General features: G+C 37.9%; 1 protein-coding gene across 2 annotated transcripts in view; it reads right to left on the bottom strand.

Moving 5' to 3' along the window:
- arhgap10 (Rho GTPase activating protein 10) overlaps window positions 1–24,771 on the bottom strand; it is a 42,891-nt gene extending 18,120 nt beyond the window's left edge. Inside the window, exons 1-17 of one of the 2 annotated variants that reach the window (XM_077605319.1) lie at window positions 24,477–24,771; window positions 24,239–24,411; window positions 15,847–15,942; window positions 15,443–15,504; window positions 12,735–12,806; window positions 12,547–12,648; window positions 10,021–10,131; window positions 9,229–9,333; window positions 8,967–9,096; window positions 7,744–7,850; window positions 7,588–7,682; window positions 6,867–6,948; window positions 6,696–6,738; window positions 6,027–6,095; window positions 5,770–5,844; window positions 3,048–3,132; window positions 1,944–2,002 (exon numbers count right to left, since the gene is read on the bottom strand). In XM_077605319.1, coding sequence (XP_077461445.1) covers window positions 1,944–2,002; window positions 3,048–3,132; window positions 5,770–5,844; window positions 6,027–6,095; window positions 6,696–6,738; window positions 6,867–6,948; window positions 7,588–7,682; window positions 7,744–7,850; window positions 8,967–9,096; window positions 9,229–9,333; window positions 10,021–10,131; window positions 12,547–12,648; window positions 12,735–12,806; window positions 15,443–15,504; window positions 15,847–15,942; window positions 24,239–24,392 — 1,447 coding nt within the window. In that variant the 5' untranslated portion in view covers window positions 24,393–24,411; window positions 24,477–24,771. The remainder of the gene's footprint in view (window positions 1–1,943; window positions 2,003–3,047; window positions 3,133–5,769; window positions 5,845–6,026; window positions 6,096–6,695; window positions 6,739–6,866; window positions 6,949–7,587; window positions 7,683–7,743; window positions 7,851–8,966; window positions 9,097–9,228; window positions 9,334–10,020; window positions 10,132–12,546; window positions 12,649–12,734; window positions 12,807–15,442; window positions 15,505–15,846; window positions 15,943–24,238; window positions 24,412–24,476) is intronic. The other variant, XM_077605320.1, reaches the window with a different exon arrangement.
- Window positions 24,772–25,121: the final 350 nt, after the last annotated feature.

Here is a 25,121-nt window from a genome sequence, read left to right as displayed (position 1 = left end):
CTATTAGGAGCCATTACCAAAAATAAAAACTTAGCAGATCTTTAAGGACGCAATCATCGGGGTGCAATAAAGCTCCACGACGGCGGGTTAAGGGCGAGGGCGAGGGAGGGCGGGCGGGCATGCGCGATGCTTTGGCGTTTTAGCCACGTAATGGCGATATACTGCGGGCGCCGGCTTGAAAGGGGAGCTAGCTAACGGCAAGCTAGAGGAGATAAGATTTACATTGAAAAAAAGAGACGAGAATGGCTTAAATATCTCTTCGCACATGGGCATCTGAGCGCCCACGCCGGTTAGCATTACTATGGAAACGTGCGTCGGGGGGGTGGGGGTGTCGGGGGGGGGGGGGGGGGGGGGGAGTTTTGTTGCCGTCAGAATCTGTCGAACAAATAAATCCGAATGGAGGCTAATCCAATTTTTCAAGCCCCATCTCGTTGCGAGCGGCTGATAAAAATGTCAGAGCTCATCCCATTCTAGCACTTGTTTTGGAGCAAATTTCATTAAAGGCAAAATTAGATGCAGGTTGAAATACGACCAGATGACATTCGAGGTCAGGGAAATAGAGCAAAACGTCAGGAATGACATGAGCGGGCTGTCAAAATTCAAGCGTGGAGACTACGGGAAAGAAAGACATTTCAATTGGCATATAGTGTAGCTCTATGTATATATATTTATATCTTTTATAGTATATATCGCCAGGGGATTTTTTTTTTGTTCAACTTTTTCCCAATCGAATGAACTGAGATCTCCGTATTTTAGTTTCTTTCTCCCGTGTACTCTTTTGTTTTCCCTTTTCCCCCTCTTGCTTTTCTATCTAACAACTAGCACATTAATATTTCTTTCTTAAACCACCCTATTTGTTTTCCTTAGGTGTCAACATTTTCTCTTTTTTACTCTATCCATCCTCTGGCTTTCCCTTTTCCACCCTAGTAATCACGTTTGTTTCCCTCACCCACCTGCTCGTTCGTCAACTCGATTTTATGTGGGCCGGAACCATTTTAGATATAATATTTTGATTTATTTTTTTAATTAATGGATTAAAAGAACTGGATTAAAATCCCTGAATAGTCCGTTTTTTATAGATCTAAAACAATGTTTATTTTAGCTGTTTTTATATATATTTTTAGATTTTACAAAATGATTTTTGAACTGAAAACACAGGAAAAAAATGGATTAAAAAATTACAATTATTGATTTAAAAGGGGCAGAAAAAAAAAAATCAGGAAATTGAATATACATCTATCTATACTCTTCATTTTAATTTGATCCTAAAACAGAAAGTCGGCACTCATGATTTACTTTGCCGGGCCGCACAAAATGATACGGCGGTCCAGATTTGGCCCCCGGGCCGCCACGTTTTCTCTTTTTACTCCAGCCATCCTCTGAGTTTCCCTTTTCCACCCTAGTAATCACATTTGTTTCCCTCACCCACCTGCTCATATTCTATTCCATTTTTCCATCTAAGGATTTCTTCATAACTACGGCCCGGTGGACGCGTGTTTAGCGTGTCGGCCTCACGGTTCTGGGGTCATGGGTTCGAGCCCAGGTGGGTCCTGACTATGTGGAGTTTGCATGTTTCTTGCGTGGGTTTTCTCCAGGTACTCTGGCTTCCTCCCACATCCCCAAAACATGCTAAGCTAGCTAGTTCAATCAACACTCTAAATTGCCTATCCCTAGCCATGATTGGTTGTCCCTCATCTCCTAGCGGCCTGCGATTGGCCGGCCACCGATTCAGAGTGTCCCCGGGCTGGTCCCAGAAGTCAGCTGGGTTGGCTCCAGCACCCCCCACGACCCTTGTGAGGATGAGCAATTCCGAATGAGCCGACGATGTTTTGGTATATTACTATGAACATGTTCAACGCACACTTTTCCCACTAGCATGGAAATCAATGCGGCGCGTGGCGTCCATCTTGTTTTGAGCCACCAAAGAGCTTTTCTGGACTTACTTGCCGGGCTGATGAACTCCTTGTAAAGTCCGTAGGTCATCAGCGGCTCGGGGAGGCTCCTGCATGAAGAAGAGTGGAAATAAGTGAGAGGAGGTGAGAGAGAGAGAAACAGAAATAGCCGCCGTAACTGTTTTATGGGGTGTGTTCACAGTCATGATTAATGTAGCGCAGACGGCGGGGGGATGGAATGAGATGGCGCGCGTGTCCAGATAACCAAGTTCATCTGAAGGTACTTTCACTGCGGCGGAGCTGGACGCTGGCCAGAGGCACTTAAGTCTCACGAGAAACAGAGGACGTTTGCGTTCGTCCCGGATGGTCACGGGGACATTGGCCGCAATTTTGGAGAAGGAAAAAAAAGTTCAATCATTCCCTACTAATGACGGGGACTGATGTCCAATCCAAGGCCCAGGGAAAAAGTGCTATGACGAGGGTTTGGTGATTTAGTTTAAATTGAATTGATGTCGATTGTGAGTTAATTGTGTAAAGCTACAATGACATAAAAGTGTATTATAAATTGAACAATGACAATATAGGCATTCTTTCATTGACTAACAATTATTGTGGATAATGACAATAAAGGCATTCAATTCAATTGGATAAGCTGATCTCTACATAAAAAGGTCATATTTCTAAACTAAAAAGCCCGAGTACAAAAATAACAAATAGCTGAGATTTCCGTCATCACAAATAACCGAGAATATATTTTTTATTTTTCACCCAAAAATGCCAACTCGTGAGTTCCAAGTAGCAAATATTTAATGGGCAAAAATTTTCCCATTAACTCTTGGAAAAAATTACATTTAAATTGAGGATTACTCACTATAATAAACTTTGCCAATGAGACTTAAAGGGGCAGTTAGAGAATAATATTGATCTCTGAATGAGTCAATTTAAAGCAGAAACAGCATAAATTTACATTTATGCATTCCAACTAATTCGACTTGATGAAGTTATTATTGAATATTTGCACTTCACCCAACGACCCACACTCCCTCACTCACTCACTCAGTCCACGTCGAATGGTCACGCGACCTTTCATAATCTACTCCAGAGCAGTTTTTAGGTTGTCATCTGAATCGACAGTTGTGCAAAAAAATTCCTTACCTCAGGTACAGCTTCAGTGCGCTTGTTATGGTTTTCACATCCCAGTCCTCATTGGTGGAGAGGTCCACTTCGTTGCTCTTTTCATCTAAAATAATCACACAAAGATGTTAGCATCAATTTAGGAATAAGCAGAATAAGCATAAATGAAATATTTGGGAAAAGGGAAAACAAGATGGTAAACCATTATCAGTACTCTCCTTTCTTAGCTGGAAAAGGGAAAACAAGAGCTAAGTTAGAGAAAACAAACCTGATTATACCTTGTCAACTAATCGGGCGTAAAAGGGAAAACTAGTGGAAGAAAAAAATTTAAAAAATTAAATTCGGGCTCCCTATTCTTTAGGTGGGAAAACAAGATGGTAAACCATTATCAGCACTCTCCTTTCTTAGCTGGAAAAGGGGAAAACACAAGCTAAGTTAGAGAGAAAATAAACCTGATTATACCTCGTCAACTAATTGGGCGTAAAAGGGAAAACTAGTGGGAAGAAAAAAATTAAATTCGGGCTCCCTATTCTTTAGGTGGCAAAACGAAAATAATGAAACATGTCAGTGCCCAATTCTTTAGGTGCAAAAGAGAAAACAAGAAGGTGGATTAGAGGGGAAAAAAATAAAATCACATAGGCGCCCCAATTTCTTAGTTGGAAAAGGTAAAGCAAAAGAGTGCCAGGGCTTGTCAAATGATGGGTTGCTACAGCAAATCAACTTTTTACAGTTTCCTACCCTCCCTCACTAAATCAATATATCTTCTCCTTGGTCGACCTCCAGCCCTGACACTTTCACTCTCAACATCTCTCCTCTGGAAACATCCGACACATCGAAGGGGTGCAAGAGAGGTATATTCCTGCGGACTGAGAGAGAATCACATGGTGCCGGCCTCTCCCAGTTTCAAATGGATTGGACATCTGCTGCCGTCAACGGCAGCCAACACTTGGTGTAAATATTTTTTCTTTAAAAGTCAGCACTTCTACGTACCTCCATTTTATTTTTACACTGGTATCTGCGCTTGGCAGCTCTTGGGAATACACACCCGCAATCTAACAGCAATTGGGACTTTTTCCTCAGCAAAGCGAGAATAAATATATACAGTAAAAGTTGTAACGAGACGATAAAAGCGCTGCAGCTGGGAGCCCTTGGGGTCTCCGTGGACGTGAAAGCGAGTGAGTGGCTCTTACCTAATTACAAGATTAATTAATCCCTCACTACTTGAGAGGCTCTGCTGGGACTCTGGAGAGGTTTCGGGCTGGGAATTGAACTCGGAGAAGCGTGCTGCGTCATAAGTCGGATGCGGGAACTAATATTAGTCATCTATATTTGGCCCTTTACATGCTTTCGAGGAAATGTTATCAGAATTTTGTCAAAGGTTTTCAGTGGGAAGAAAAATAGGTTTTTAACAAATAAAATATTGCGTTTACACTTTGAGAAGGTGAAGAAATTCAATCATATTATCTATTAGGATCCGAAAGCCATCACTGGACATCGTAAAAAAATTCAACTCTCTAAGTTGCACGGTTTGGACAAACGTAGTGAGAGAATCTTAACATACACACACTCACACACCCATAAATCACGCTGGCTATATAAAGTATAACCGAACTCAGTTTTGCTTCCGTTGCCTTTTTAAAAAAGTGTTTTTAGCGTGCATCCGTATGTTTAAGATGGTGTATGTTTTGCCATGCCTGGCTGCGTCTTTAAAAATGGTGCGTCCTTTGTGTGTGTCAAATACAGAAATAGCACTCGTTACTGATACTGCGGCTTAAAATACGATGCGCCATATAGTTGTGAAAATACGGTATATATTTTTTAAAAATTTAATTGTGCAAGAAAAGTGTACAATAAACAACCAAGAGTTTGTTGTTCTATAAACTGCAGTCTGTCTCGTCTGACACACAACATTATCGGGTTTGTACAGTGCGATTGGACCCCGGCCACGGCGATAGATTAGAGACGATGAAGAAGATGATGAGGAAGAAGAGGAGGAGGAAGAGGAGGAGGAGCGTCCTCAGGGTTTAAAGTGTGATTCACCCACACATTTTGCGCTGTGGTTGTCAATGTGAAGTTGCGTGTACAACCACATGAGCTATTTGAGGAACTATTGTACAAGTTGCGAGAGTTCATTCAAGCAATCAATTCATTCCTTGCAAGGAGTTCACGATTTATGCGCATTATCGTGTAAATGTACGCAAAAATAAAAAGAAAATAAAATAATGAGTTCCTTGACCAAGTACAACTTTTGGGATTATATTAGTATTTTTTCCCCTGAAAAATTCACATTTTTCTGGTAATCTTGTATAAATAATTATGTTTTAACTATTTTCATAATATTACAAGAAGAATTACCACAATTTTGCACGTGAAGAAGTTGCGCAATAATTTCACCAAAAGTTACAACAATCTCATTTTTATTATTATTATTTTGATCTTAAAATCGCAACTTTCTTCCATCTATAAAATGTGTTGGTCTACTATTATATTTTGTGCTTGTAATTAAAAGTTCCACTCTACTGAAAATAATAACAATAAAAACATACATGTAATATAAATTAAATTCTGATTTTATTAGAATTTTTATATAGAAACCTCCAGGAATAGACGTCCAATCCAATTTAATTAGCAATTTAAATAGATTATAGCTCTACATTTTCCAGTCATTTAATGTAGGTGTGGCATTTTTATTATGGAGTCAGTTAAGGAGTGTTTTGAATTTTGAACAAATTTAAAAACTTACCAATCATTAACGAAAGGAGCTTCTGAACCTTGGAGCTGACTCCCACTACTCTGTACAAGCCTTGGTCGTTAATCCCTGTACAAGAACCATAAAACACATCCAGAATTTAACGGCATTGTAATTTATTTGGTGGCACAAAAACAAGCGTAAATATCAAGTAAATAACAGCAAAACGACCGCTCATTTGCAAAAAAGTTCTTTTTAAAACTGGTGCTAGCCTGACCCCTGTCGGACATGATGTAAACTACAATTCGTACCTCGACTTTCGATGGCGCTGATGGAGTTCTTGACAAAAGACAGACCCACGTCATCCAGCTGAGCGTCAACTACATGAAAAAAATGGACAAAAATGACATAATAATTTGAGAAAAACTTTTTTAAAACATTACCAAGAGAAAAAGTAATATCTCAAATTATGACTTTTCTCATGACCTTATATTTTACTGCCATCAATCAAACAAACTAACTTTTCTCAACAATTTCTTGGTTTTTCATGCTTACAAATTCTATCATTTCAACTGTATTCTTTTAAGATTTTGACCTATTTTTCCCTGCTACAATTTTGTCCAAAAATTATGATAATAATTTCCATGCTATATAGATATTTAATTCTTCATCCAAATATCGATAAAAAATTCACACATTCAAATTTTCCTTTCATTTGTACTTTTCTTAATAGCTTGCTATTGTCCTAAAAGTATGGAAATATATATATTTTTTAAATTATCCATCCCAATATTGAGTTTTAAGTTGATTATTATGTTCAAATACTTCTCCCCTTATTTATATTTTCCTTTCATTTGGACTTTTCTTGGTAGAATTTTAATATTATTCTCATTAAAAAAAACACAACATATTTTTTTAGTCCAAAAATTCCAAACAACTGATTTAAATGGAAAAAAAACCAGAGTAAAGTTGTGACTCACTTCCTCTTTCCTTGGAATACGTCCTTCCGAGATAGTGCCCGATCTGGAAATGAGAGAAAGGTGTCATTATGGCCAAGTGAAGGCCAAGCGAAGGTCGTCCACGGGTCAACCCGACAAACATTTTAGTGTCAGTTTGACGGCCTGGCGGAAAAGCAGCACTAGTGGACTCACAGGTTCCTTCCCTCCCATGGCCAGCATCCAGAATCTGTGGTCACTCTCCGACAAAGCCTGCACTGTCAGTGCTGTGCCCGGCCTGGACAAAATACACGCCGTCATTATTTTTGCACTAACACGCTGAAAAAACAAACTTTCGGAGAAACCACGCCATCCTGATATTATTATTGCACTACATTTAAATGGGAATTATCGTGGTGACATGGCTTGGAAAATGAATTGTGTATGTTTGACTAAAGTATTCAAGATGTTTCATGTTAGCGTTTGAGAATACACACAAAATTATAGCCCCGCCCATTGTTATAACAGTTCGTTATTCATCATTTTAGACGCAAATGTATAATAATTTATAATAATTGTGGTGATTATAGGAAATTTGATCGTCCGTTAGGCAAAACCACAGAAAATTGAAAGTTACTTGGAGTGGTTTTAACATTTTGGACGGATAAAGTATCTCAAAAAGTATAGCAAATTGACCTTCACCTCATTTTTCAGTTTTTTACAGATTGAAATGAAACAAAGTCTCTTTTTTTGCACTTTTTTTGAACAAACTGATCTCAATCGAAATCATAGTATAAGCACGCCAACAAAAAAAAACATGACTCAAGCGCCCAAAATTAATAACGCCGCCATAGTCTCCAGGTTTTGCTTGATTTTTAATAACTATTTTTTTTAATTCTATTTTTCTCTTCTTTTGAAAAATAGCAAAATGCAATACCTGTCTGTGATGTCCAATTCCAAGCAGAACCTCCTGTCCAACATGTCTGTTGTTTTGCGGACGCAAGATCTGAGCGTGACGGACTCCGTCTCCCCCTGAAGATGAAAAAGAATGTCTAAAAATATAGCCCAGGTTTACACGTGTTTATGTACTTACACTCCTTCCACCGGATCTGTGGTCAAAAGTCACCATGTGAAGGATCTTTTGCTCTTTGACAAACGTGCAGTAGCGTTTGACCCAACTTGACGGGAACGGAGGCGGCCCTAGAAATAGAAACATCAGATTTCAAAATCTACATATTTATACATATATGCGGCTAACAAAGTCCACTAGCACACATGTTCATAAAACTCCTTAAAGGTCTACTGCACGTGTCAAAAGTGGCGGCCTGGGGGCCAAATCTGGTCCGCTGCATCATTTTGTGTGGCCCAGACAGTAAATCATGAGTGCCGACTTTCTGTTTTAGGATCAAATTAAAATGAAGAGTATAGTTGTATACTAAATTTCTTGATTTTCCCCCTTTTAAATCAGTAATTGTCATTTTTAATCCCTTTTTTCTGTGTTTTTTAGTTCAAGAATCATTTTGTAAAATCTAAAAATATATTTAAAAAGCTAAAATAAACATTGTTTTAGATCTATAAAAAATGAATATTAAGGGCTTTTAATCCATTTATAAAAAAAATCTAATTATATCTGAAAATGGTCCGGCCCACGTGAAATCAAGTTGACGTTAAAGCGGCCCGCGAACCAACCCGAGTCTGACACCCCTGCTCTACTGGTTTAATTATTTTCTTTTCTTTTATCATTATGATTAAATATTCTTTAATATTTTGTGTGTGTGTGCATGCTAAGACAAGTTCATTTCAATTTGTTTATGTTATGTTACGAGCGCGTTGCCATGCAAAAAGTCTGATTTTAGTACTATTAAACACATTTTAGTACTATTAAACCACTAGTTATGTGTTACTTTGTTAACAGATGGCGAATTAGGACAAATAAAACAATCCATTATCCTGTTTTGGTTGTTTTTTCAGAGGGTTGGAACGAATTAATTTGTTTTTAGTTCATTTCAATGGGAAACGTTCGCTCGAGTTACGAGACGATCGGCATACGAGCTCAGTCCCGGAACGAATTAAGATCATATATAGAGGCACAACTGTACTTTGTTAATAGATGGCAAATTAGAACAAATAAAAAGATGATTCCAATCCAATATCCTGTTTTTGGATTTCTTTTCAGAGGGTTGGAACGAATTAATTTGTTTCTAGTTCATTTCTATGAGAAACGTTTGTTTGAGTTACAAGTAGATCGACATACGAGCTCAGTCCCGGAACAAATTAAGCTCGTATGTAGAGGTAGCACTGTTTTGGATTATTTACGTTTTTCTTGGACGTAAAGGTAGCCTTCACAGCTAATGGGGCTGGGCTGTCTGTATTCTTGAGGCGCCTCTTGGATCCTCTTCATCAGTCCGTTGACCTCCGAACGCGTCCCCTCGAAGCGACTCCTCGTCTGAGATGGACGGATGGAATATGACGTTAGCAAAGGGATAAGGTGGTGGGTATAGAATGTTTTTTTTTACCTTATCTTAAATATGTAAATGAGCTTGACTTTCAATCTAAAAGTGCTCCAAATATGGCTTACGTTCTGGATATTGATTTGGAGCGCTTGCTTATAATGGTCAAAGTCTTTGGCCAGCTCGAATCCCTGGTGATAAAATGTGAAGACTGTCTGAAAGAAGGCCAGCATCTGCAAAACACATTGAGAATGAGGAAAAATTATTCAGAAGAAATGTGCTCCATCCAAACATGAAAAAAAATCGGAAATTGGGTCCAGTTCATCAGGTAAAAAAATTACTTACATTTTTTTCTTCTTCCAAGTATTAAATCATTGGCTGACATTAACAGCACTACATATCCAATCCGTTTTGACTGGGAGGGCTGGCATTGGTCGATCCAAGTCAAATTTGATTTAAAAAAATAATTAAAAAAATAAATAAAATAATAATAATAAATAAAATAATAAATAAAATAATAATAATAAATAAATAAAATTATAATAATGAATAAAAAATAAATAAATAAAAATAATTAATAAAAAATTAAAACAATTATTAATATATATATACACATACATATACATATATGTAATAATGTGAATTGAATGCCAAATGGGAAATGTATAAATGTGTAAATCTGTCGAGGTGATTTAGAAAAATGAAGTTCCCATTTAAATATATTGGGTTTTTTTAAATGTTGAATGAAGGTAAAAAAAAAATACTTACATTTTTCTTTAGTATTAAATAATGTTGAATGAAGGACAATTTACAAAAAGTTTCAATGAGAAAAGTTTTGTCCTACATCACATGTCCAATGGCGCCAATCAAATACTACTTTTTTTTTTCCAGTTTGGAAACATGTTGTAAATGTGACTTACAGGCTCCACACACTCAAATTTCTTCCTCTCTTGGATCTCCTGCAGCTGGCACACATAGTCCAGCGACTCTTCCTGAAAGTGCTGCCTCATGGTTTCCACCTGGACGTCTGCCTGGAGGGAACGCAGAGGATCATCATTATCGTGGATGGCTGCTGAACAATGTCTTGACCCTTTTCCACTTTTTATCGGCCCGCAGAAAATAATGAAAATGTCAAGGAATATGGCCCACACAAGAAGTTCAAATTCAGCCCTTAATGCACCTCTCAGCTTTAACACTAGGTGGCGATAGTCACAACCAGTCCCCGACAACATGCTGAAATCCACCAAGGAAATAAATATATATATATATATATATATATATATATATATATATATATATATATATATATATATATATATATATATAAAATTCGTCAAAATGTCTATACATATATATACACACATATACATATATATAATTCGTCAAAATGTCTATATATATATACACACACACACACACACACACACATATATATATATACACACACACACACATATACACACACACACACACACACACACACACATATATACACACACACACACACATATATATATATATATATATACACACACACACACACTTACACACATACACACACACATACATGCATACATAAATACATACATACATACATACATATGTTTATTCATAAAGAACAATTTGACATATAAACTGTGATCAATTCTGCCTAGCAACAAGTAATTGTGTCAAGCTACTAAAACGGTCCATTACAGTTTAAAAATATATCCGTCAGCACAAGAGTACTGTGTGTCCCCCATATCAAAGTTCTTGGCCTCCCACCCAGCGTATTTTATGGACATTAAGTCATTCTTTTTTCATAGTTTGAGTGGGCCTGCGACTAATACTCAAATGTAGCTCATTTTTTAAATGTTTTTTTTCCAATTTGACCACCAACAGCCTGTTGTTGTTTTTTGCTATAACTATCTTAATAACTGTAATGCTAACAGATAGCCAGCTAGCCTCTTATTGTTGCTTCCACATACGTTGTTCTTGCATTCTGATATACAGCAATACCTTGAGATACGAGCTTAATGGATTCCGGGACCGAGCTCGTATGTCAATTTCCTCGTATCTTAAATCAATATTTTTCCATAAAAATGAACCAAATACAAATTAATTTGTTCCCACCCTCTAAAAAACAGCAAAAAACAGAATATCAAACATTACTCAGTACAGTAATGGAATTTGTCTCGTATCTCAAGGTAAATATTTACTCTGAATTTTCCCTGTATCTTAAATTTCTCATATGTCAAGGTATTACTGTATATTATTTTTAAATCCCTATCAAAACTGTGACTTATACTCCAGTGCGACTTCAACTTTTTTCCTCTCCATTGTGTATTATGTATAAATATGACACGGTGTAGCCCAACGTTTAGACCACCTGTGTCAAAGTGGCAGCCCGGGGGCCAAATCTGGCCCAGCGCATCATTTTGTGTGGCCCGGGAAAGTAGATGATGAGTGCCGACTTTCTGTTTTAGGATCAAATTAAAATGTAGAGAATAGATGTATATTAAATTTCCTGATTTTCCCCCTTTTAAATCAATAATTGTCATTTTTTAATCAATTTTTTTCTGTGTTTTTATTTCAAAAATCATTTTGTAAAATCTAAAAATGTATAAAATAGCTAAAGTAAACATGGTTTTAGATCTATAAAAAACGAAACATTCAGGGCTTTTAATCCAGTTCTTTTAATCCATTTATTAAAAATCATTTTGTGGGGCCCGGGAAAGTAAATGATGAGTGCCGACTTTCTGTTTTAGGATCAAATTAAAATGTAGAGAATAGATGTATATTAAATTTCCAGATTTTCCCACTTTTAAATCAATAATTGTCATTTTTTAATCAATTTTTTCCGTGTTTTTATTTCAAAAATCATTTTGTAAAATCTAAAAATGTATAAAATAGCTAAAGTAAACATGGTTTTAGATCTATAAAAAAACGGAATATTCAGGGCTTTTAATCCAGTTCTTTTAATCCATTTATATAAAAAAAATCTAAATATTATATCTAAAATGCTCCGGCTCACGTGAAATCAAGTTGACGTTAAAGCGGCCCGCGAACCAACCCGAGTCCGACACCCTTGTTTTAGACGGTCCCGATGTCAAAAGTTTCAAGTGTCCTCTCCTATCACCTTACATGGACACCCGGGACAGCAAAAACAATCTCGCGGGAGGTAACCGGGACTCTGTGTTCAGATGGCGCTAAGGATTGGAGCAAAGTTGACCCGAGTGTGAGGGTTAAAGCCAGTGCACGCTTCCTCTGCGGACCAGCCAGGAAAAAATGTCACTACAAGTTGCGTCACTGGGAGCCTCGCGCGCTTGGACGGGGGGGCAAGCTGGCGGAACCCGGCAACCCAAACAAAGACTGACTAAACAAAAAGAGCTCCAAATTAACCGTCTGCGATGGGGAATTTTTACGATTGTCAACCATGTTTTGAGTTTTTTAATGGCGGTACGTACCTCTTGTAGCTGTGGTTCCTTCTTCTTGGCGGACATGTTGAGGAGTTTCTCCAGCGAGCTGTAGTATTTTTCGGTTTCTTTCTCGTACTTTTTGCGCTCCGCCTGGAAGGAAAAGGCGTAGGAAGGAGAAATTAATGCAAACGGGGTTTTGAAGGGGACGGGATTGATAGTCGGTCGTCATACGGTACCCGGACGATCCCGAGGTGGTCTTTGCGGAACTTTTCTAGGGGTTTCATGAGGGTTTCCGTGATGTTTCGCATCTGGATGGGAGAAAAGACAAACACTTCAATTGGCCGTATGCTTTTTTTCAGGAAAAAAATACTTACTACATTTTGTTAAATTGAGTTGTAATATAAAGGCAATCGTATGATGAAAGAAATATTCAATTCCAGTATTCAAAGTGAAATAAGTATTGAAAAACTGAATTGAGTAGGAAAATTGGTGAGAAAAATGTAGGCTTTTCCAGAATTCGCAAAAAATAACTAGTATTCCTCATAATTTAAGAAAAACAACACATTAAAAAAATAAAGATAAATTATGTTTTGACTCCATAGTTTGAAGATTAGAAAAAAATGCCATTCTGGGGATATGTTTTGAGAATTTAAGAAAATATTTCCTCATGATTTAAGAAAAACAACACAATAGTCAGTGAGAAAAAAATAAATTATGTTTTGACTTCCTACTTTGAACATTAGGAAAAAAACGCTATTTTGGGGATATCTTTTGAGAATTTAAGAAAATATTTCCTCATGATTTAAAAAATAACAACACAATAGACAATAGGAAAAAAATATTATCTTTTGACTCCATATTTTGTACATTAGAAAAAAATGTGATTCTGGGGATATTTTGGGAGAATTTAAGAAAATATTTCCTCAAGATTTAAGAAAAACAACACACAATAGTCGGCAGAAAAAAAATATCTTTTGACTCCATACTTTGAACATTAGAAAAAAAATGGGGATATCTTTTGAGAATTTAAGAAAAAAAACATGCAAGATTGCAAGGAAAAAAGAAAAAAAATCAGCTTCTCATAGAATTACAATTGATGTCATCCCATGTGTGTTTTTTTTTCCCTTGCAATGTGGCCCCTTTTCAAGACTGACATCACGTGGAAAAAGACAAGAATCCCGCATTGGAAGTCAAGCCGCAGCATTTCCAGAGCGCACTGTGTTAAATTGCGCTCCCACCGTGTCGTTCAAACCAGTCCAGCTATTTTCCCCAAACCCGCAACTGCGACCGCGAGGACGTGTCTGTACTCGCGGCCCGTCTCGCTTTTCCTCGCTCGGCCCCGCGACGTCACCCCACGTGACTCCCTCCGGCGTAAAAACTCCATAGGTTGTCTTTTAACGACACAACCACGCGGAGGACCTTTTTATGAAGCCGCCATTTGTCTTTAAAGGGCTTAATCGCTCCGGGAAAGTCCATAGTTCGCTTTCTCCGCTCTGGATTTTTTTTGGCGTGCGTGTCCTTTGCGTGTTGCAATGAATGGTTGCATGCCACCCAGGATACTCCTGCGTTATAATATTGTGAGGACATTTGTGTGCATCATTTGGGGAATATTTTGAAGGGAAGGTAAAAGAAAACAACCCTCGATAGGTTACATCTGAAAGTCAGGGTGGAGGCGGGGCCAATAGAGCCAAGAAAGGTATCAACATTTAAAACAAAATTAGAATTAGATTTAGTGTAAGGTTAGATTAAAGTTATTTTTGAGTATGTGCATGCAAAGACAAGTTCATTTCAATTTATTTATGTTATGTTACGAGCGGGTTGCCGTGCAAAAAGTCTGATTTTAGTACTATTAAACACATTTTAGTACTATTAAACCACTAGTTATGTGTTACTTTGTTAACAGATGGCGAATTAGAACAAATAAAACAATCCATTATCCTGTTTTGGGTGTTTTTTCAAAGGGTTGGAACAAATTAATTAGTTTTGAGTTCATTTCTATGGGAAACGTTCATTTGAGTTACGAGTAAATTGACATACGAGCTCAGTCCCGGAACGAATTAAGCTTGTATCTCGAGGTACCACTGGATTTTGAAGGAAAGACAAAAGCAAACAACCATCAATAGGTTGCATCTGAAAGTCAGGCTGGAGGCGGGGCCAATAGAGCCAAGATAGGTATCAAAATTTCAAACAAAATTACAATTAAGTTTAGTGTAAGGTTAGATTCAATTTATTTTTGAGTGTGTCTACATTGTAATCCATGTTGATTAAAATTTGTTTATGTTATGTTACGAGCGCGTTGCCGTGCAAAAAGTCCGATTTTAGTACTATTAGACACATTTTAGTACTATTAAACCAATAGTTATTTGCTACTTTGTTAATAGATGGTGAATTAGAACAAATAAAAATGTTTTTCCAATCCAATATCCTCTTTTGAGTGTTTTTTTCAGAAGGTTGGAACAAATTAATTTGTTTTGAGTTCATTTCTATGGGAAACGTTCATTTGAGTTACAAGTAAATCGACAGACGAACTCAGTCCCGGAACGAATTAAGCTCGTATCTCAAGGTACAACTGTAGTTGGCTGGTTTGTATTCACAGCGGCCAAACCGGACCGAACCAGACAGGTGTAAATACGCCTTTACAATGCGAATCGGCCCCTCCCAGGAATGTGTCGGGGAATCGACCCTTAGACCGCCAGACTCGCTAAACTTTCAGCCATAATGAAACCAACGAGGCAGGCTGTTTCTCTCCTGTTTACTTCTGCAGTATTGAAGAAAAAAAAATGAAATTTGCCTCCTGGGACCTTTGGCTCGATGACGAGGGAGGAGTTAAAATAGAGGCGAGGACCAAATATGGATGTTCTGATGTGCAGGCTGCTTGGAAATACACAAACCCGGAGGTCATTCGCTAACGTTTTCAAGCGGCGGTCCGACTGGTCGCGCTCACCATGAGTTCTCTTTGGTCTTCCAGGTTCTTGAGGAATGAGGAGAACTCTTGTAGTGACTCATCTGGAAAATATGGCTTTAATGGTTACTGATAAGCTTGATAAGGCTCGTAAAAGTGCGTAAAAGTGCTGCCTTGAGATGTTGGGGTTTTTTCCGAAATAGGAGAGCAGTCGTACAGATGGACGACCAATCTATTCGGAGTGGGAGATCGCTCAGTTATAATGGATTGGACGTCTCTTGTTGTCAATGGCAGATAATGAATAGGATGTTTGAGCTTTTCATGGTTGCATAATTTGCAGATCCAAACATGGGATTTTCTGGGGTTTTTTTTGTTTCAAGGCACTCTTTTTGATCATTAAATAAAAATTGGGTTTTATTTTTACTATTTTTTAATAATGCGCTTACCGATGCACCGCTCGTCGTCCGTCTTGGCGTCGCCGATGTACTCGAACTGAAATTCTCCCAGGCACTGGGCGAACTTTCTTTGCGCCATTCCCAACTCTGAATTAGGAAAAAAAAATGAGAAAAATAACATTTTTTTTTGTTAATGTAAGGAAAATGAATATGTTTACAAATAAGCATTTCTGTGGAGAATTTGAGGGTTATTAGGTCAACAATAACTAACAAAGATTCGTCTATCTATAAATCTCTGTCAATTTTGATCTGCGATTATTGGTCGATTAAGTCATCATGGCATCTCTAAATTCAGATTAAACGCATTTAAGAAATATTTTCTCTTCCTTTGCTGTCAGCCCTCCTACTTCAAATGGAATGGACGTCTTAGTAAAAAAAAAACTGTCATTCCATCATCACGAGAAGACGTCCAATCTATTTGAAGTAGGAGATTTGACAACAAATTTAAGTGCAACCCTCCTGCTTCAAACGGATTGGACACCTAATGGCGCACAATGAATTCTGCACTATAACTAAAATCGTGTGCGGTCGATTGGTCGACGTCTTTTGGTGGCTGGTCTTTTGGTCGCGAGGTACAACAAGGTAAAACAAGACGGTCTACGCATCAATAAAAGCCAACAATGGCCATGTGCAGTTTTACTGAGCCGACGTGTGAGTGTAGAAGAGTTTGTATGTACATGCGTTGTCACTTTAAGAAGCGACGTCAGTCAGGGTCTTAAGTTCTCCAACAAAAAACAATAAAAGTCTGGGAAATTTTGACCTTTTCTTTAGCCTAATAATTAATAGGTCATTAAGTATGACTAAATAATAATTCACAGTTTGTATTTAGGGAATTTGTGCAACGATTTAAATGGTAATTATCAATAACCTTCTGGGCGACCAAAAGACCGGCGACCAAACGACCGAGTACCAACTAAAATAGCACAACAATGACTTAACACGCGAGTACGCAATAATCTAGCATTAAACACCAAACAAAGTTTAAAAAAAAAACAGTACGCTCCCGAAAGTGACTCGCTTGCTTGCCCGTCACTAGCCCCGCCCCCCACACATTGCGGTTAAACCCTGGGCAAACATCCGGTTTGTGGAACAGGCTCGGGCCTCCCGCCGCACGCCAAAACCGGCGCCAAGCGTTGGGCTGACGAACCACGCGCGACTCAAATAGTGAAGAAAATAAATAAAACAACTCCACAAATAGAGTCGGTACGCGTGGCCGATCCAAACTATTTGTTTGCAGAGATTCCCCCGACTTGGCACGAGGACAGCGTTTTCCCTCGGGAAAGCGTGGCAGAATGCGGCGAGGGTATTTTAGGACGGGAGCGGCGCTACGTAAGGAAGCCTCGGCGTGCCGCGGGTGGAAAACGATCCGCTTGCGACATAGGAACTTTTTGAGTGTTCAAAGTGTGGCAGTCGTTTTTTTTTGAGCCGCGAGGTTTCGCCGAGCCGCTTCGGTGGTAGAAACGAATGCGGTCGATCAAAACGCCGCAACTGTGAGTGAGAGGAAACGGCATGAGTCAGGCAAAAACAAAAAACAAAATACATTGAGCAATAAGGGTAAAAATCAAACATTTAAAAAAAGGGTGAGCGACATGAACAATGATGTAATTGACATCCTGTTCATTGGAACTGAGCTGAATTGGAAACATATCGAATCGCATCCTTTTATTGTCATTAAAAATGTATAATGAGACTTAAACCTTTACCATCAAGTGCACAAATAACAATAAAATAAACAAACAGATAAATTATCAATAAATAGTAGTGAATAATAAATAATCAATATGTAAGAAATAAATAAGTAGATAGTCAAGATAAATAAGTAGTAGTCAACATAAATAAGTAGTCAACAACATAATAATAAGAACAAACTGATAAGTAGTCAATAAATAAGTGAATAATAAATAAATAATCAATAATAAATAAATAAGTAGGTAGTCAACATAACAAATAAGTAGTAGTATAGATTAGTAGTCAAAAACATAAATAATTAGAGAATTGCATGAGTAACAATAACAAGAACAAACTGATAAGTGTCAATAAATAAGTGAATAATAAATAAATAATCAATCAATAATAAATAAATAACTAGGTAGTCAACATAATAAATAAGTAGTAGTCAACATAATAAATAAGTAGTAGTCAACATAATAAATAAGTATATAGATAAGTCGTCAACAACATGAATAATTAAGTGAACAAGTAACAATAACAAACAAACTGATAAATAATCAATAAATAATAGTGAATAATAAATAAATAAGCAACAAATAATAAAGAGGTAGGTAATCAACATAAATAAGTAGTAGTCAACATCATAAAATAGTAGTAGTCAACGTGAGTCAACAACAAATAATTAGGGAAGTCCACAAATAACAATAACAACAACAAACAACCGAACAGATAATAATAAATAAATTGGTAGTCAACTTAGATAAGTAGTCAACATGAATAAGTGGCGGCCAATTAGTGTTTTTTTAAAGTATTTTAATACTTTTAAAAAGGGTTTTTTGTAATGATTGAAATATATAAAAGTGACTTGGAAAAGATTGTTAATCTTTGGCAAATCTGAAGCCAACGACGTCCTGGAATCCTGCAAGTCCATAAAAGGTGGCTCTTGTCATGGCGCTCGGTGCACAAATAGCTCATATTTCGCGGCACGTGGAGTAACGGCGCTCTGGTTGCTAATAGCAACCGCCAGTGAATCTGCCACTTTGCTCCTTCGCTTATTTTAAACTTTTTTTTTTTTACCTCTGCCGGAAATAAATGATCGAGCAAAGTGTTGCGCAATTGCCTTTTTTATGAGCACCTTGTCAAACATTACAAGGCACAGAGAGGATCTTGTGGTTCATATAAAAATTTAAAAATAACATGCTAAATACATCATGTTGGAACTGGTAGACAACTTTTTTTAAGTTTCTTTTTTTGGCCTCTTGTAGCTTGTCGGAAATAACTTATTATATAATGTATGGTTTTAACAGACTAAGGTTTTACGAACATTGCACTGCACTAAGACACACCTTAAGATAAAAATAATAATACTTGCCTAATGATATTTGAATCACGATACTTAGTCGGTTTGGCGTCATGACGTTTTTGGCGTCATGACGTTTTTGGCGTCATGACGTTTTTGGCGTCATGACGTTTTTGGCGTCATGACGTTTTTGGCGTCATGACGTTTTTGGCGTCATGACGTTTTTGGCGTCATGACATTTTTGGCGTCATGACATTTTTGGCGTCATGACGTTTTTGGCATCATGGCGTTTTTGGCGTCATGACGTTTTTGGCGTCATGACGTCACGGTGTCATGACGTCATGGCGTTGTCACCTTCCAGTTTCGTGCATTCCGTCTTTTTACTCGCATATAAGCTGTACCCTCGATTCAGTCATGATTCTTTTTAGTCCGACAAATGCAGCTTATATGCGAGTAAATCAGTACCTTTTTTATTGTACATATTTTTTATGCCTACCTATTTGTGGGTGCTCTTTATGGTTTAAATCTCATTGTACTTGTCTAATGACAATAAACCATTCAATACCTAAAATATTCCCTATCCTATTCCTACTGGCTGCCATTGACAGCTACGCACGTCTAACATCAAGACTGGGCGGGGCCTGCATCGATTGAACAATCAAAGTGTGACATCTCCCCTTTCCCTATTCATAAAAGCTCACTCATTTCCATCTAAACAAAAATTAAAAGAAGCTAAGGTAACCGTTAACATCTCGAACCAAGACGCATGCAAATTCAGATGGGACGACGCGTGTTTGGCGCGCAAAAATGGCCGCCGCGTCACTTATGAAAACAAGCTGTGCGGACTTCATGACATCAAACCCGAGGAATGAACGCATAAGACGCTGGAATTAATCTGCAGCAGGGTCTGTTGGGGGGGAATGGCTTTTGTATATATCCAATTGAGGAAATAAGAGCAATAAGGAAATATGCTGTTTGCCCAAAAAGCTAATGTGCTTATTTGCCTTTTAAAGCCAAAACATTGACAGCAACAATGGGAAATGTCAAACTAGGCTACTCTCTACACAAAGCCAGAATCCCCCCACCCCCCTAAAACATACGTACACACACACGCACACGCACACGCACACACACACACACTGCAAGCTCAAGGCGATGAGTCATGAGTGGACTCCACCTTGCAGCCATCTGATGTCACAAGCGAGTTTTTCTTTGACTGCGACTGGGCCGAAAAAATAAAACATAGAAAACCAACAGGGTAGTTTTGAAGTTTTTTTTTTAACAATAAAACTATGTATAGGAGAGTAAATCTTTTTTTTTTTTATATTCACACGTGAAGTGAATGTGTAAAAATGTGCGACTTATAGTCCGGAAATGACTGTATGTAGCTGTTTTTGTGGTTGCGGTGTTGTTTTATTTTGATTTGAGAGGTTTGGAGTAAAAGTAGTAATCAGAGCATCGTGCTAATTTTTGTCAGTGCTAGAAAGTTTTTTGCTAATGGAAAAGGAAATATATAATAATGAGTTTTCTAGGAACAAAAAAAAATAAAAACAACATTTAACGCTAGCAGATCATTTTTCAGAGCTGCCAAATACTACGAATTTTCCATAGTTTACAACGCCAATCTTTACCAAACTAAAACATCCTCACTTTGTATCAAAGCTATAAAAAAACCAAAATCAAGCAATGTTTTTTCCAGCAATTTAAATGGGATTTTTTTTTAACAACTTACCCTAACGAAGCATTTTGAAACAACAAGTCACATTCTAAATAACTGTGTTGTCAAAACATGGCTTTATTTTGAAATTATCATGTTCACTTCTTTTCCAATAACACGTTAGTTATTTCAAGATGTGCAAACGTGAGTTAGCAAAACATAAACGGCAGTCATAGTTAATTTGCTGTTTCTTTGCAAAAACTGGAATCAACACAACCATTTCGTACTGGAAAAAAAAAACCGCATCAATGTTTCCCCTATAAACAAAGCAGAAAACAATGATATATGTCAAAGTTGAAGCGCCAAAGATGTTTGTTTTGATTGCCACACTGCGGTGGCTCACAGCTCACCTTTCCCGAACATTTAAAGAGCAGCAGTTAGCTTATTTTTTTCCACATCTCCATCCTGTTCCGACCTCCCATCTTTTCCACTCCAAAATCCGGATCCACGCCATCACCCCTCCCCCCCCGTCCAAATTTTTACCCACTGCACCATCGTGCCAAAAAATCCGAATCCCAACCACGTGACCTCATCCGCCAAAATCCCGGTCCTCCAAAGAAGTATTGACATGGCGAGGTCACGCTAAGAAGAAGTCCTCCTGGCAACAATGGCCACTTGACTGGTCGCAGATGTGCAGCTTTTTTTTTTTTTAAAGACGTCCTTCCTTTACTCGGTCCAAAAGTACGATTGTGTAGTCTTGTTGTCGCTCCAAAACCAGATGAAAACCTTGAACGCAAAGCTAATGCGAATTTAATGAAAGGCTGTGATGTGGCTCTTAGGCTGAAGTTTTAATGTGATTATAGCGAGCAACATATCGGGGAAAAACGGAGACGCTTGCAAACTTTACTCTTTTCTAGGGATGTCCTAAAAAAAAATGCACGTATGACCAAAGTTTAGAAATACACAAAAACTCAACTTTTTGGGGGATCGACCATTTAATCCAAGGGTGACCGACTCGGGTTGATTCGCGGGCAACGTTAACGTCATCTTGATTTCACGTGGGCCGGACCATTTTAGATATAATATTTAGATTTTTTTAAATAAATTGATTAAAATAACTGGATTAAAAGCCCTGAATATACCATTTTTATAGATCCAAAACAGTGTTTATTTTAGCTTTTTTTTTTAAATATATTTTTAGATTTTACAAAATGATTTTTGAACTAAAAACACAGAAAAAATGGATTTAAAAATGACAATTATTGATTTTTGGTGAGATATCAATTATTACTGAGAATTAAATTTGAGAGCTATCGGTATTGGTTGCTCCTCAAAATCAGTTCACTTGGACAAGCAAAAATATGTGATTTTTACAACCCTATTTTTTTTAATCTATTAGATTAGTAATGATAATTCTATCAAATAGGGAGAATTATTTTAGAATATTGATGAGTCGAAAATTTTAATATCATCACGACAACTTTAGCTGCTAATTTATCCCAAACTTGCAATTTATATTTGAATATAAACAGTTTTCATGGTGGGGGCGTGGCTTCAACTCAGGTGCATCTTATCATCCAAAAATGAGTACTATTGCAAAAATATTTCAGATTATCCAATATCGAAAGAAATGAACCCAAAACTGGGAGGACTTTTTTTTATCCAGATTGTCCAAAGGTAGCTAGCTCGTCTTCTCGCTTTCTTGGTGGGGGCGTGGCTTCAACTCAGGTGCGCCTTATCATCCAAAAATGAGAGTATTGCAATAAAATTTCAGATCATCCAATATAGAAAGAAATGAACCCAAAATCGGGAGGACTTTTTTGGGGATCCAGATTGTCCAATGGTAGCCTAGCTCGTCTTGCTAGCCACGTTTCCTGACGACAAAAAGACAGGACGCGGATGGACGGCGCTTGGCTGGAGAAACATGATCGCATCTGCTTGTTGCTCCTCTGGTGGACACTTCCATGTCAGCGCTCTCTTGGCCTCGGCCATCTTCATCCGCTTGGAGTTTCCTCTGCGGATCCAAGGACTTTCCGTGGCGGGACTTCCTCCCAGCTGCGGGAGTGGAAGGGAGTTGCCGAGAGCGTGACGTCACCACGCGCTCGCCGCGCCGGATCGCGTCCAGGTCAAGCACGCCGCCGACGCTTCTCCGTCCTGTTGTCGTCGCCGGCCGGGTCAGAGCGAACGTTCGATTTGTCCCCCCCCAAAAAAGCCAAGGTTGGCTCTTATCAAGATGGAAGATAAAGGTGTCCCAAGACATCCTGGTCTGCGTTGTTTGGGAAAGTCTTGGGTGGTGGTTTTTCCTTTATATGGACATTCCAGGACACCCTGGACTTCTGGCAAGGGGGGTGGGGGGTTAATCTTCCTTAAAAGTTGCATTTTTTTTTCACTCCCCTTTTTTATTAGTGTAGTAGATAGGCTCGAGCGTGTCTGAATAAGGACTGAGAGAACAATCCCGAGAAAAACGGAACATTCTAGAACACGCTGGTCTTTTTGGGAATTATCATCTCAAGTTGGAGCGTTGTTTTATTGCTTGGATAAATTAGTAGGAGAAGAATTCCGAGGGCAGTTCCAGGAACTTGATGTATAAAAAAAAGAGGATTTTTTGTTGTTGTTGTTGCAGTAGACCACACAAATGCGGTATTTTCTCGCCTATTAATTGCCTCCGCGTATAAGCCGCAACCTGAAATTTGCCTGAAAACGGTTGAATTTTACAATTTCTCTCATATAAGTCGCAACCTGATATTTGCCTGAAAATGGTTGATTTTTACAATTTTTCGCGTATAAGCCGCAACCTGAAATTTGCTTGAAAATGGTTGAATTTTACAATTTCACTCGTAGAAGCCGCAACCTGAAATTTGCCTGAAAATGGTTGAATTTTACAATTTCTCTCGTATAAGCCGTAACCTGAAATTTTCCTGAAAATTGTTGAATTTTACAATTTTTCTCATATGAGCTGCAACCTGAAATTTGCCTGATTTTTATAGATCTAAAAAAATGTTTATTTTAACTTTTTTATATATATTTTTTTAGATTTTACAAAATGATTTTTGAACTAAAAACTGAAAAAAATGGATTAAAAAATGACAATTATTGATTTAAAAGTGGAATAATCAGGAAATTTAATATACATCTATACTCTTCATTTTAATTTGATCCTAAAACAGAAAGTCAGCACTCATGATTTACTTTCCCGGGCCACACAAAATGATGCGGCGGGCCAGATTTGGCCCCTGGGCCACCACTTTGACACAGTAGGCTACATTATCCAGTAGAATTTCAATTTCAAGCCAGAAAAAATGAATTGATAATTCAATGTTACAAGTTGAATTCTTAATAGTTTGTTATTGTGTTTCATGTATCGTTTATCTGTACTTTGTGAAAATGTAACACATTTTAGAGCTGTCAATCATTATAAGAGAGAAAAGGGGAGTGTCCTGGAAGTCCCTTAAGATCCAGGAAACATTTTGCTATACTCTTTATCTTCCAAAACTTACCTGCAGGCAAAAAAATGGCGACACATTCCATTTGATTATGATTATTAACTCTCTTTTCAACTTTTTGAACTCCTATACCATATAATATTCATCGTGAAATTTAACCTGCATTAGTCAAACAAATTGTACAGAAAATTGGGGCGATGGTCCCACAAACCTCGTGCATGCTGATTGGAATAAAGCTTCAGGTGACAAATAGAAATACACCAAATATGATTTTTACCCCCCGAGAAAAGTGCCCACTTGTGAATGACTCACGTTTGGTGGCGCTGATGAGGTTCTTGCCATCTTTGTACAACTCCTTAATGAACCTGTTGGTCTTATCCAACTCTGCTTCGTGAGCCTTGATCTTCTCCCTGAAACAAGGGCTGTCCAGATAGCATTCGCTGAATTCCAATGGGTGCAGACCCATGTCTTCGTTTGCTCCTCGGCTTGTTTAACAAAGGGGGAAACCGTGTTAATTTAAGAAAAATAAATTAAAAAAATAAATACAAACAATTAAGATTCGAGGGTCAGGTCGCCGGCGGGCTGCATAGCTACTTAGCTAACGTCGGTTAGCATGGTTCACTACTTCTTCGTATCAATTTGGAGGGCAAAGAGGAGTTAGCAAAAGCGAGGCGAAGTGGTGTTAAAAAACGAGCCGCGTCGGAAGAAAGTCCACGCAAGGGCGGTTGTCAGAAAGCTGCCTCGTTCATGTTTTCTGTCGCTCATCAAATACACCCCACCTAGCAAAGTGACAGATTTGAGAAACTCTGCTGACATCTGCGTGCGTGTAGGGGAAACTTCTGACAAAGAGTACTTATGCTGTCAAAATAATAATTGCTACTACATCCGCGTTTGTTTCCGCAGATTCGTTACACTATGGGTCAAAAAGACGATTTTAGACTACAAAATACAAGAAAAATAATATAAATACGATCAAAGAAAATAGGTGTCATCTTTGAATGCTTTATATCAATTGAATACTTTAAATAGCTCTTGTGTTGGCGAGCATATGCAACTCTTGGATAGCATTACAGTGAACTTTCTTGACGTAATGTAATAACTTTGAAGCTCTAAATCTAGCGTTTTAACCGAATGGTTCTGCAGATATTATTTTAATAAACATTCATGTATTGGTAAACGGGGACGAGTTATGTTA

This window comes from Stigmatopora argus, chromosome 7 (genome assembly GCF_051989625.1).
Source record: "Stigmatopora argus isolate UIUO_Sarg chromosome 7, RoL_Sarg_1.0, whole genome shotgun sequence".
NCBI lineage: Eukaryota > Metazoa > Chordata > Actinopteri > Syngnathiformes > Syngnathidae > Stigmatopora > Stigmatopora argus.
Note: the sequence above shows the minus strand (reverse complement) of the source record. Positions and strands in the feature narration are given on the sequence as shown.